The 11,718-nt window shown below is 43.9% G+C and overlaps 1 protein-coding gene across 4 annotated transcripts in view; it reads left to right on the forward strand.

The window, feature by feature from the left end:
• LOC110521574 (centrosome-associated protein 350) overlaps positions 1 to 9,336 on the forward strand; it is a 39,790-nt gene extending 30,454 nt beyond the window's left edge. For 3 of the 4 annotated variants that reach the window (XM_036968990.1, XM_036968991.1, XM_036968992.1), the window contains exons 26-36: positions 1,238 to 1,482; positions 1,716 to 1,903; positions 3,361 to 3,495; positions 3,966 to 4,133; positions 4,235 to 4,371; positions 4,457 to 4,533; positions 4,626 to 6,403; positions 7,402 to 7,857; positions 7,932 to 8,078; positions 8,360 to 8,482; positions 8,613 to 9,336. In XM_036968990.1, the coding sequence (XP_036824885.1) occupies positions 1,238 to 1,482; positions 1,716 to 1,903; positions 3,361 to 3,495; positions 3,966 to 4,133; positions 4,235 to 4,371; positions 4,457 to 4,533; positions 4,626 to 6,403; positions 7,402 to 7,857; positions 7,932 to 8,078; positions 8,360 to 8,482; positions 8,613 to 8,777 (3,619 nt within the window). In that variant the 3' untranslated portion in view covers positions 8,778 to 9,336. Of the gene's footprint in view, positions 1 to 1,237; positions 1,483 to 1,715; positions 1,904 to 3,360; positions 3,497 to 3,965; positions 4,134 to 4,234; positions 4,372 to 4,456; positions 4,534 to 4,625; positions 6,404 to 7,401; positions 7,858 to 7,931; positions 8,079 to 8,359; positions 8,483 to 8,612 lie in introns of all 4 variants that reach the window. The other variant, XM_021599210.2, reaches the window with a different exon arrangement.
• The last annotated feature ends 2,382 nt before the right edge of the window (positions 9,337 to 11,718 follow it).

Raw genomic sequence — 11,718 nt, forward strand, 5'->3', positions numbered from 1 at the left:
TTTTGACTCTTGTGTTGTGTAGAATTCATGTCGACGTTACACCCATAGACATTTTGACTCTTGTGTTGTGTAGAATTCATGTCGACGTTACACCCATAGACATTTTGACTCTTGTGTTGTGTAGAATTCATGTCGACGTTACACCCATAGACATTTTGACTCTTGTGTTGTGTAGAATTCATGTCGACGTTACACCCATAGACATTTTGACTCTTGTGTTGTGTAGAATTCATGTCGACGTTACACCCATAGACATTTTGACTCTTGTGTTGTGTAGAATTCATGTCGACGTTACACCCATAGACATTTTGACTCTTGTGTTGTGTAGAATTCATGTCGACGTTACACCCATAGACATTTTGACTCTTGTGTTGTGTAGAATTCATGTCGACGTTACACCCATAGACATTTTGACTCTTGTGTTGTGTAGAATTCATGTCGACGTTACACCCATAGACATTTTGACTCTTGTGTTGTGTAGAATTCATGTCGACGTTACACCCATAGACATTTTGACTCTTGTGTTGTGTAGAATTCATGTCGACGTTACACCCATAGACATTTTGACTCTTGTGTTGTGTAGAATTCATGTCGACGTTACACCCATAGACATTTTGACTCTTGTGTTGTGTAGAATTCATGTCGACGTTACACCCATAGACATTTTGACTCTTGTGTTGTGTAGAATTCATGTCGACGTTACACCCATAGACATTTTGACTCTTGTGTTGTGTAGAATTCATGTCGACGTTACACCCATAGACATTTTGACTCTTGTGTTGTGTAGAATTCATGTCGACGTTACACCCATAGACATTTTGACTTATAATCTGCAATGTGTTTTTTTAACCATTGGTGGTCTTTGACTGATGTTTTGTGGGGTGTCCTACAGTGATGTTAAGCCCTGGCGTCAAACCAACTGATTGAACCTGACTACTACTCTTTGTGCCTGTTTTATCCATTTTGATCAAATGTTTGTACTCTGTTTTTGGGGGAAGAGTTTGGATGACTTGTGCACTATGGTGTCAGAATTAAACCATGTCTGAGGTGTGTGGACCGCCCCGGAGGTTTTCAGTTTGCAGTGAAGATGGGCAGGGGGTGGTTGGGTTGACTGGTTGGACTGCTGATGACTCCACTAGCTTCTGCGATGTTGCAATCATTTCACTGCTTCTCACACCAATTGCACCTAACATTCTTTGTGCTTTCTCTCCCTTCCTCCTGTCCTCCTCACCACCAGGTTCCTGACCAAGCGGGAGCAGGGTCTGATGCATCGGCGGAGGCACGCGGAGGAGCTGCTGGAGTGGAAGCAGAGGCTGGATGCTGAGGAGGCTGAGGTGAGACGGATGGAGAAGCAGGCCCTGGCTGCCTGGGACAGAGAGCGTCCTGGAGACGGAGACCAGAGGTCAGATCACAGAGACTGCTCCAAAGCCAGCCCCAATGCCAGCTCTGGCCAGCACGATCCTGAGGGAAAGACTGACAGAGGTGAGAGACCGCTGTTGACAGACATTGAGCTATAGGCCTATTGTATGAGATGACATTAGCACATGCTGTAGTATGCAGTAGTTTCTGTTTATTGCCTGTTATCAGGTATGAGTTTGCTTGTCTTGTGTCGTATACTTTTATGAAGGCGAGAACATCATACAGCAAGCTGCATATCCATGTTTGAGGCTGCAGGTGTATTCATCTGCTCTTGACCTTTGTGTGTCTCTCCTCAGACTCTGTGAGTGAGGGTGACTACTCCCCAGTAGTGACTGGCTCCAGCGTGCACACAGAGCTCTCTGGGTCCCAGCAGCCAGACATCCCCTCCACTGATCAGCCTGGTTCTGTCTCTGAGCTGCCCTCCATCCAGCACAGCCCCTCTATCTACACCCAGGACTTAGACTCCCCCCCTGCGAGCAAGAGAGTAAGGCCCTGTGCATGTTGTGGTGTCATGTTATCTATTACTACAGTAGAAATACATTGATTACATTTGTTTATGAACCCTTCCATAAGATTAGATCGTTTTATTGTCCCCCCCACACAAAAAAGCAACATGCACAGGGCCTTACTCTCTTGCTCACCGAGGGGGAGTTTAAGTCCTGGGTGTAGATGGAGGGGCTGTGCAAGGAATTGTATGAGTTACCAGAATCTGTCAACGCTCATGCATGTATTATCCCTCCTGAGAGCAAAGTGAGACTTTGTTAGCGCTCTTCCCATCAAATTTCATTTGTGACGTGCGCCGAATACAACAAGTGTACACTTTACCGTGAAATGCTTACTTACGAGCCCTTTCCCAACAATGCAGTAAGAAAATTAACAAATAGATACAAATAAAATATTAACACAATGAAATATACGTCGTATCGGTAACAAATCAGTGTGCTGGAGTACGAGGTAATTGGAGTGATAGATTGAGGGGGAATTGTAGGTTTGGTTAGGTGATTGAAATACTATGTACATCTGGGTAGGGGGAGAAAAGGAAAAAAAATCCCTGTAGCCATTTAATGAACTGTTGAGCAGTCTTATGGCTTGGGGGTAGAAGCTGTTCAGGAGCCTTTTGGTCCCAGACTTGGCTCTCCGGTAACGCTTGCCGTGCGGTAGCAGAGAGAACCGACTATGACTTGGTTGGCTGGAGTCTTTGATTATTTTTAGGGCTTTCACCTGACCGCCTGATTAAAAGGTCCTGAATGACAGAGAGCTCGGCTTCAGTGATGTACTGGGCCGCACCTACTACCCTCTGTAGCGCAATACGGTCGGATGCTGAGCACTTGCCACACCAAGCGGTGATGCAGCCAGTCAAGATGCTCTCAATAGTGCAGCTGTAGAACTTTTTGAGGGTCTGGGGGCCCGTGCCAAATCTTTTCAGCCTCCTGAGGGGGAAGAGGCTTTAGGCAGCTCAGTGAATGTAGGCCTTTGTCCAGGGTCCAGACTCAGTTGCTTCTTTCAGGGAATTGTCACTTTCCTTGTGCACAGTTAATGTGTTACTTGATTGTTATTTGAGTGTGACATTAATAATACTCAATTAACTGCCCTATTGGGTAAAGAGGAAAACACTTTAAAAAATCACTTCTTTCATTCACTCCTGTGAGCTCATCTTATGGAGCTAGATGTCACTATAGTTATTTGGGGTTATTTAAATCGTCTCAGGAATTTAGAAGCCACATGCAAATGAGATGTAACCAGAAACACTCAAGTCTAAATGTCACAGAAAGGCATCTGTGCATGTACCGTTAGAGACCGTGCCTTTTGAGTGTGTTTGTTTTTGTGTATGTGTGTGAGTTTTGGTGTGTCTTGGTTAGTTAGTTTGGGGCATGCTGTTGTGGTGAATGTGAGACTGTCCTGAATTGCCCTTGGGCCCTATCCTTTTCCTCTGTTGTACAGTCTCCTTCACCAAAAGCCAGCCTCAGCACTAACACACACCCAGAGGGCGGCAGCAGCAGCAGCAAGATGCAGCTCCGCTCCTCCTCCAGGACCTCCAGCCACGACCCCAAGGCCGCTGACACTCCCTCTGGCACAGGTGAGTTGGTCCCCTCTCTGGAGCAGTAGGGCCTCCAAAACGGGACATCATTTTTATTTTCTGTTAGAGCTGTTGAAAAGCAGAGTCGAAAGAGGACTGACTGCAGGCATAATGTGATGCCGTAAGAAAAGGATTATGAGTGCAGTTCCCTGACACTCAACCTGCTTAGTTGTGTTATGGGAGTATGGAAGCTTCCCAGCCGTCACTGAGCTACAGTCATAGTCCTTTAACCTGTCTTTGCTGGTTCTGTTGTGCTATTATAGTGGACATTTCAATCATCAGATTTTTATCACTAACGTAACATGTGCAGGCATTTTTGGAGTAGCCTATGAATGTCCGGATGGACAAACTGCAAATAAATAAATATTTACTCCCCCTTCTGAGAATTTGAGTTCAGTAGTTCTAAGTTGGATTACTTTATACTAATCAGTCTGGCATGGATTTAGCATTCTAACCGTACTTATTGTGTCACACAGAGCCTATGTCAGATCAGAGCGACATTGAGAGCCGTATCCGTGCCCTCAAAGAGGAGCTGCGCAAACGCAAGTCTGTGGTGTACCAGCTGAAGAAGGAGCAGAAGAAGAGGCACAAAGAGCGTCTGAAAGCCCAGGAGGCCAGCCTACTGAAGCAGCTAGAGGTCAGTGTATATCAGAGAATCCTAGCCTGCCCTGCTCCATTCAATGAGCAATAACAAGAACAGTGACTTACTTTGGGCTTTGTTTGTTTCCTTATGTCTAGTCCTACAATTATTTCATTGAGAAGACAGAGACTGAGTTGAGTAAGGAACCGGACTCGACACCTGCTGCCAAGCCTCAGATCCTGGCCCCCACCTCAGCCACAGAGAAGCCCAAGATTAAACCACCACCTCCTTACAGGTACACCAACGTGCTAACTATGTGTATGTTGCACAAACTGATGAATTGGTCCATCTTTATCTAAACATGTTTTTTTCCTCTCCAGACCTGAAACCGACTGGAAGGTTGTCTCTGACTCAGAGAAAGCTGAGAAGACACTTCCACATTCTCCAGTTGAACAAGGTGGGTTGTGCATTGTCAAGAAGTGTATTTCTCCATGTTGACATTTGTGCCCATACTGTGATAAAACAAGTTGTTCCATGTTTTGTTGTCAGATGACATCACAACATCCGGGCTCAGTAAATATTCAGCATGGCATGAGGAGTCCTCAGACGAGGACCCCCCTACTGTCACCCCAACTCCAGTGTATGGGAGTCCAGAGCACACCAACAGTCTGAGGGGCCTGCTGTCCCCAGAGCATCTCCCCAGGCAGCCCTCTGAGGGGGCACTCCCCCTGAGGGAGCCAGCCAGGCCACAGGCTACCGACTCTGGGGATGAGCGTGTCGTCTCTAGCCACCAGTCAGAGGTCATGGAGGAGCTGGACTCTGTGAAGTCTGAAGGAACTGAGCACACTCAGTCACGCTCTGAAGACCATCACTTTGACCATCTACTCAAACTTGACCTAGAGCACAGCCCAAGTTCCCAGCAGCACCATTCTCTGTCAGAACATGTTTCCTCAGAGAAAGGAGAACAAGGGATTTCCCTGATAAGCAGTCTTGATTTTGATGAGATATCTGCTAAGTCACCATCCCCCATCAAAGAGCGAGCCTACACCCCTGAGTCTGATGTCTTGTCATCAAAGGGTGACTTTTCAACCAAGGGTAAGGATGCCTCTCCTCCTTCAGCTGATGGTTATCATGAAGACTTTGAAATCTCAGTGGAGTCGTCACTCAGGGAGGAAAACCAAGGCTCCAAACCTACCTCACCATTCCGCCAAGACACCAGAGAGGCTTCCCACAGCAGGTCCCCCCTCTACAGTAGTGAGGAGGAGATTGGTGAGGAGCCAAGTGTAAGACCTGGAGCTCCTGGTGGCAGTCCTCACTCTGAAAGACTTCTTGACCTGCAGAGCCAAACCAAGGATTCCCAGGTCATTAGTTCAAACTGCTCCCCAACTATCTCCCCTTCCCAGACCCCACCTTCACCAGCACTGGATGAAATGCCTAACTTCGCCATTGGAGACAGAGTTTTAGTGAGCAACGTCCAGCCTGGTACGATTAGATTCAAGGGCCACACCAGCTTTGCCAATGGCTTCTGGGCTGGAGTGGAGCTGGACAAGTCTGAAGGAAGCAACAATGGCACCTACGATGGGGTGGTGTACTTTGAGTGTGAGGAGGATCATGGCATCTTCGCTCCTCCGGACAAGATCTTCTGTATGCCAGAGAAGTTTGAGATCTATGTGGACACCACAGAGGGCGAGGACTCGTTCCTTGACCACCAATCTGAAAACGAGCCAAAGAAATGCAACTTTGAGGAGAAAATGCATGAAAGCAATCTGCAAAATAAAAGAGGGGGTGTATCTCAGCGTAATCGTTCTGGAGACAACGGACCTACTGATGTGAATGATGATTCAACTGAACACCAGAAAAACTTGATCAACTTACATGAGTTCAAAGAGGGAGAATATTCAATGTCCAATAAAAGAACCAAGACCATCATTCTGGACCTTGAAGATGTACCTACCAGTCTCTTCATCACTGACATAGACCGTAAGATAACTCTTGACGAGACCTCTACCGTCATTGAGAGGAATGGCCTTGATGCCCATCAGAAATCTACTCCAGAGCAGACCGTGGGTAAAGACACCCTCGGTGCTTTTGCAGATAAGCTTCTCAACAACTTCATGAAAGACGCTGTGAAGCAATTCGCACAGATCAGAAAGGCCAAAGAAGAGAAGATATCAGCTGTTAATCAAATGAAAGATTACCTTTTTAATGAAGAGGGTAGGGAAAAGGTCTCCCAAGCTCACGTTGTGGCACAGAGAGATGGTCTGCCCTTCTTCCTAGATGGAGACCAAGAGGAGCAAGTGTCGTCTCCAGAACTCTGTATCCGGCCGGTGAGTTTTGATCCCATTTTAAGACGGTTATAGAGTAAATGTTCGAAGTGTTAAAATATACAGAATTTTCTTCAGATAATGTGATAACCTGCAATCACATCATGTGTAATGCATTTCATTTCTAAAATATGATATTTTCAGCTGAAGTACTTCAAAGAGCTGATTTGTCTTAGTAAATGATTAAACAGAACTGATTACATTGCTGTAGGGGAATGGAGCAATAATTGAGCTTTGCAGCACTGTTGATAACCATCCAGAGTTGATTTGACCTCAAAATACCCTTTTTTGTGGATTTGTTTGAGTCCAAAGGTCAAACAACAACTTTGACCAACATGCTTATCTACACTGAGTGTATAAAACATTATGAAAACCTGCACTTTCCATGACAGACTGACCAGGTGAATCCCAGTGAAGGCTATAATCCCTTATTGATGTCACTTGTTAAATGTAGATGAAGGGGAGGATATGGGTTAAAGAAGTATTTTTAAGCCTTTAGACAATTGAGACATGGATTGTGTATGTGTGCCTTTCACAGGGTGTATGGGCAAGACAAAATATTGAAGTGCCTTTTGAAGGGTTGTGGTAGTAGGTGCCAGGCGCACTGGTTTGTATCAAGAACTGCAACGCTACTGGATTTTCCGCGCTCAATAGTTTCCTGTGTGTATCAAGAATGGTCCACCACCCAAAGGACATCCAGCCAACTTGACACAACTGTGGGAAGCATTGGAGACGACATGGGCCAAAATCCCTGTGGAACACTTTCGACACATTGTAGAGTCCATGCCCTGACGAATTGAGGCTGTTCTGAGGGCAAAAGGTCGAGCAACTCAATATTAGGAAGGTGTTCTTAATGTTTTGTACACTCTGTGTCTATCCATTTGAATTTGGTGCTCTGTTTTCTTTTATGTAAATATTTATGCCAGTAGAAGTAAAAAATACATTTTAGATTTTCTTAGGGTTTTCACTTAGTGAGTCTTGTCCTTACTCTGTATCCATAGGAGAGTCCAGTGTTGGGGGCTAGTGGTCAGGAAGAGTTGACCAAGCGTCTGGCAGAGCTGGAGTTGAACCGGGAGCTGCTGGATGAACTGGGGGACGAGCAGGACTGGTTCGATGAGGATTATGGCCTCAGCTCTCGTAGAGAGCAGCAAAAACGGAAACAACAGCAGGAGAAGGGGGGGCTGTCAGTAAACCTGGCTGACCAGGTGAAGACCCCACCCAGACCAGAGCTGCCCCGGCAGCCCAAGCTCCCTGAGCAGCCTGCCATGGTGGTGCCCCACTCCGCCCCGAAGGTGGAGAAGCTGGTTGACGCTGCCACCCAGGAGATCTGGAACCAATCTAAACTGGGCCAGGGCACACAGACTCTCACTGGGCTCCCAGTCCCTAAGCCTTCAGAGGAGTTCCTGGGATGCGATGGCAAGGATCATGAAAGTCAATGTGTTCGTAGCTACAGACAGGTAAGGACACATTGAAAAGAGATGACCCATGTCATGTATTGAAATGTATCCACTGACATTTGCATTATCTGCAGGCTGTATATGACTTAACATGGGAGATCATCCAGGAGATCTTTGCAGAGGATCCTAACGCCCATCAGCCTCAGTGGGTCAAGCCTCGACGCATGAACTCCTCCTACTTCCATAGAGTAAAGAGCCCTGGCGACATCACCAGAGTTCAGGTGTGTATGTGAAACCGACGTCGGTGTGCTACTAACAGTATAGCTTCCTCCACTGTCCCTGTTCCATACCAGGCTCAAACTAGTGGTGTTCTGCTCGCAAACACATGTGACTGTCCTCCTTGACAACGTACCAAGCAATTGAGCTATAGAAAAAGCTCTGTATCGATGGCTCCATTGGCAACATTTCAAGCTAGCTGTGGAGTGAGCTTACGCCACTTTCTTAACTCTTGTTACATATGCCATGCTTATGGTGCCATCTAAAGTAAAATCTCGTCTTCCAGGCGTTCATCACCACAGAGGTGTTGAAACTGTATAGCCTGAAGAAAGACCTCAACCAGAAAACAGATTGGCAGAAGATGCTGAAATTCGGAAGGAAAAAACGGGATCGAGTAGATCATATTCTGGTAAGAGCATTAAACAGTGAAGCTTTAGGGGTGACTGGTTCTGAATTCAAGAAGTCCTATGAATTTATGAATTACCCAACTAATGTAAAGGTTATTTTCTGGTAGTGAGATGTCTTGTGTGCATTTTCAGGTCCAGGAGCTTCATGAGGAAGAGTCTCTATGGGTGAACTATGATGAGGATGAGCTCTATGTCAAGATGCAGTTGGCTGACGGTATCTTTGATTCGTTGATAAAAGACACAGCAGAAGTAATCACACAAATTCAGGAGAAGAGGTTGAAAAGAGCCCTTTCCTGAGCTTTTAAGCCCCCATTGTAAACCCATCTTCCACCAGACAGTCCCTCCCACAGCCAACGTGCCAATGATCTCCAGATGCCTTCAGTTCAGTCAAACTGGTACCCCTCTGCAACACAGCTTTGGACTAGCTAATTGTGGATCTACCACATGTCTTACACCAAACATATTTGATCCAGCCTTCAACCAACATGTAAAGCCTCCCATGCTGGCTGCCCTGTTCATGTCCAGTCAAAGATGGAGTGGATCTTGTTTCCCATTAAATTCAGCAATGCTGCTAAATTGACTGTTCCATGGCTAATGAACTCAAGACAGTATTGAGGAGCAGTCTGGGTCATCTAATAATAGGTGATGATGAAAAGATTTCTATGTCAAGTGTGGAAGTCATTGGGGTTATCAGGTTGTATAAAAATGAAATATTTTGCCTTTTGTATTGTGCTATTTATTGTATGGAAATTATTTGATTATGGTTGTTGTTGAAAGCAAACTTGCTGTTAACAGGTTTCGAAACAAATTACTTCAGCATTTTGTAAAAGAATGATGAAATAACAAAGCACAAAAAGAAATGTGAATGTAGAAATGGCAATATATTGTATAGGGAGTGAGTGAAAAATGAATGAAAATCTACCTTTTTGTATTTAATATTTAAGAATCCAAATATTAGTAATTGATGGGTTTAAAAACTGTCCTTTTTCTAACATGTTGTTGCCTCGTAACTAGTGTATTGGCAAGGAGAACAGATGCCTCGAGGTTCTACCTGGTTAGATTGGAAACCAGCCTGTCACGCTGGATTCAAGCCTTAAAATTGGCCTTTTACCTGATTCAGTTAGTGTCTCTTTTTTTGTTCTGTATGATTATGAATTGCCACACTCAAAAGCAACAACACAATTTACAGGCCTTAGTTGATGTCTCTACTCTTATGTACTTCCTTTATTTGAATGATATTTACATATACAGTACATACCTTTTCATAAATACCTAAAGGAAAAGTATTTTTCCAACTGGGTTAAACTTCAGCCTCTGCCTTGTTCAGTGTTTACCTAAGCATAGTTCTAACCAGAGAACACCTTTTGAAATCCCCCATTTGCCTTTTGCTCACAGACTCTGTATTGCATTTCTAATGGTTCTAAGGTAGCATGACTCAAATGCCATTTATGGTAGGTAAATGTATTATGCCTTTGGGTGTCACTAATGATGCACTTCTGACTTACTGCAATGGAACCTAATGTTCTCTCCATTCGTCACGTACACAATGGCTTTAGCAGCATGGTAGCAAGTGTGAGTCATTGATTAATGTGTGTGGGTCCTAGCATTCAACAACAATGTTCAAGGGCTTATTCTGTCCTCTCATCAGTAGATACTTTAGTCCAAGAATGCTGTGATGTACAAATTAATTTACCATGCACGGTGATGCTTGTCAATTGTAATTTTGGTTAGACAAGTGACCTTAATGGTGGGAATGAAAGTAGTTTCCATGCCAATTTGCATTTTTACAACCACTGTTATTTTACCAGAAGGAGTAGATTAACTGTCTATTGTGAATTTGCATTTTGCCACTGCTGTTATTTTACCAGAAGGTTCAGATAAACTGTTAACTGTCTATTGTGAGACGTTGAACTGTACATCTACCTTTAATAACCATTTCTCCATGATATGCCCCATGTTGTGTGGTATGAGAAAATAGTGATAATACCTAGTAAATTAATTTCCACAAGGCTGAATTGTAACCCCCCCCCCCCCTGTAGAATGGTGAGAATAATCTGAATTGATTGTAGCTGTGGATAAATATGAATTGATTGTAGCTGGTGGATGTAATGTCCCATTTATAACTATGCAGTATTTGTTGGTTGGGTACATTGTTTTATGTTTGGATCATACAAGCCAGCTTTGTAGTCTTATGGAAAAACATTGAATTGCAATGTAACCAATACGCCTCCAGACAGTTTTCAAACTGCTGTCTGTAGTAGGTTTGTGTTGGCCCTTGCTGTGAAGATGGGTATTCTAACTCCAAAGCAAACATGTATATTAGGCAAAAATGGTTTGATAATGAAATTGAGTAGACTAGAGATCTTTTTGCATCTTTTAAAGTGTATGAATATTTAGAATGTACTACTGTCAGAGACGCAGCTACACTAGACTTGTGAATTGTTTTATGGGGTGTAAATATACTAGAACAGTTCCCTATTGGATCTGACTCACTATTGAACCTGGAAGATTTTTGTAAAATAAACATTGTTCACATTGCAGATATGTATATAGTATACATATATTTTAACTAAATTGAACGTTGAAGTTGTAAATAAAGCTTTATTTCCAAATATTAAATGTCTGCTATAACCTGCAAAAATCATCCCTAGCACAGTGCCTCAAGTACGTTTGGCCAAATGTGGTTTTCCTTTTCATTTTTTTTTGCCTTATTATTTTTCCCAATTTGAGTGATTTTCATAAGTGTATTATTATAAACAAAACTGCAGGACTTCCTCACTGTGTCCTGTTACACCCTGAGTTATACCCCACACGTTATCACAATGCTGACTCATCACCTCAGCCTTTGATTCTCATTAGCTTGTGGAAGTAGAATATGACAAGCATTAAAGTACAGTAAAGCTCATACATTGAAAATGTAACCCATACAATTTACTTTTATAACTGTACAGAACAAAAATATAACTCAATATTACTGAGTTAGTGTATATAAGGAGATCAGTCAATTGAAATAAATTCATGTTAAATCTAATCTATAGATTTAACATGATTGGGCAGGGTGTGGGCCTGGGAGGGCTTAGACCCATCCACGGGGGAGCCAGGCTCAGCCAATTAGAATGAGTTTTTACCCACATGGGCTTTGTTACAGACAGAAATACTCCTCAGCACCCCCTCCCTCCAGATGATCCTGCAGGTGAAGAAGCCGGATGTGGAAGTCCTGGGTTGGTGTGGTTACACG

This window comes from Oncorhynchus mykiss, chromosome 30 (genome assembly GCF_013265735.2).
Source record: "Oncorhynchus mykiss isolate Arlee chromosome 30, USDA_OmykA_1.1, whole genome shotgun sequence".
Taxonomy (NCBI): Eukaryota; Metazoa; Chordata; class Actinopteri; order Salmoniformes; family Salmonidae; genus Oncorhynchus; species Oncorhynchus mykiss.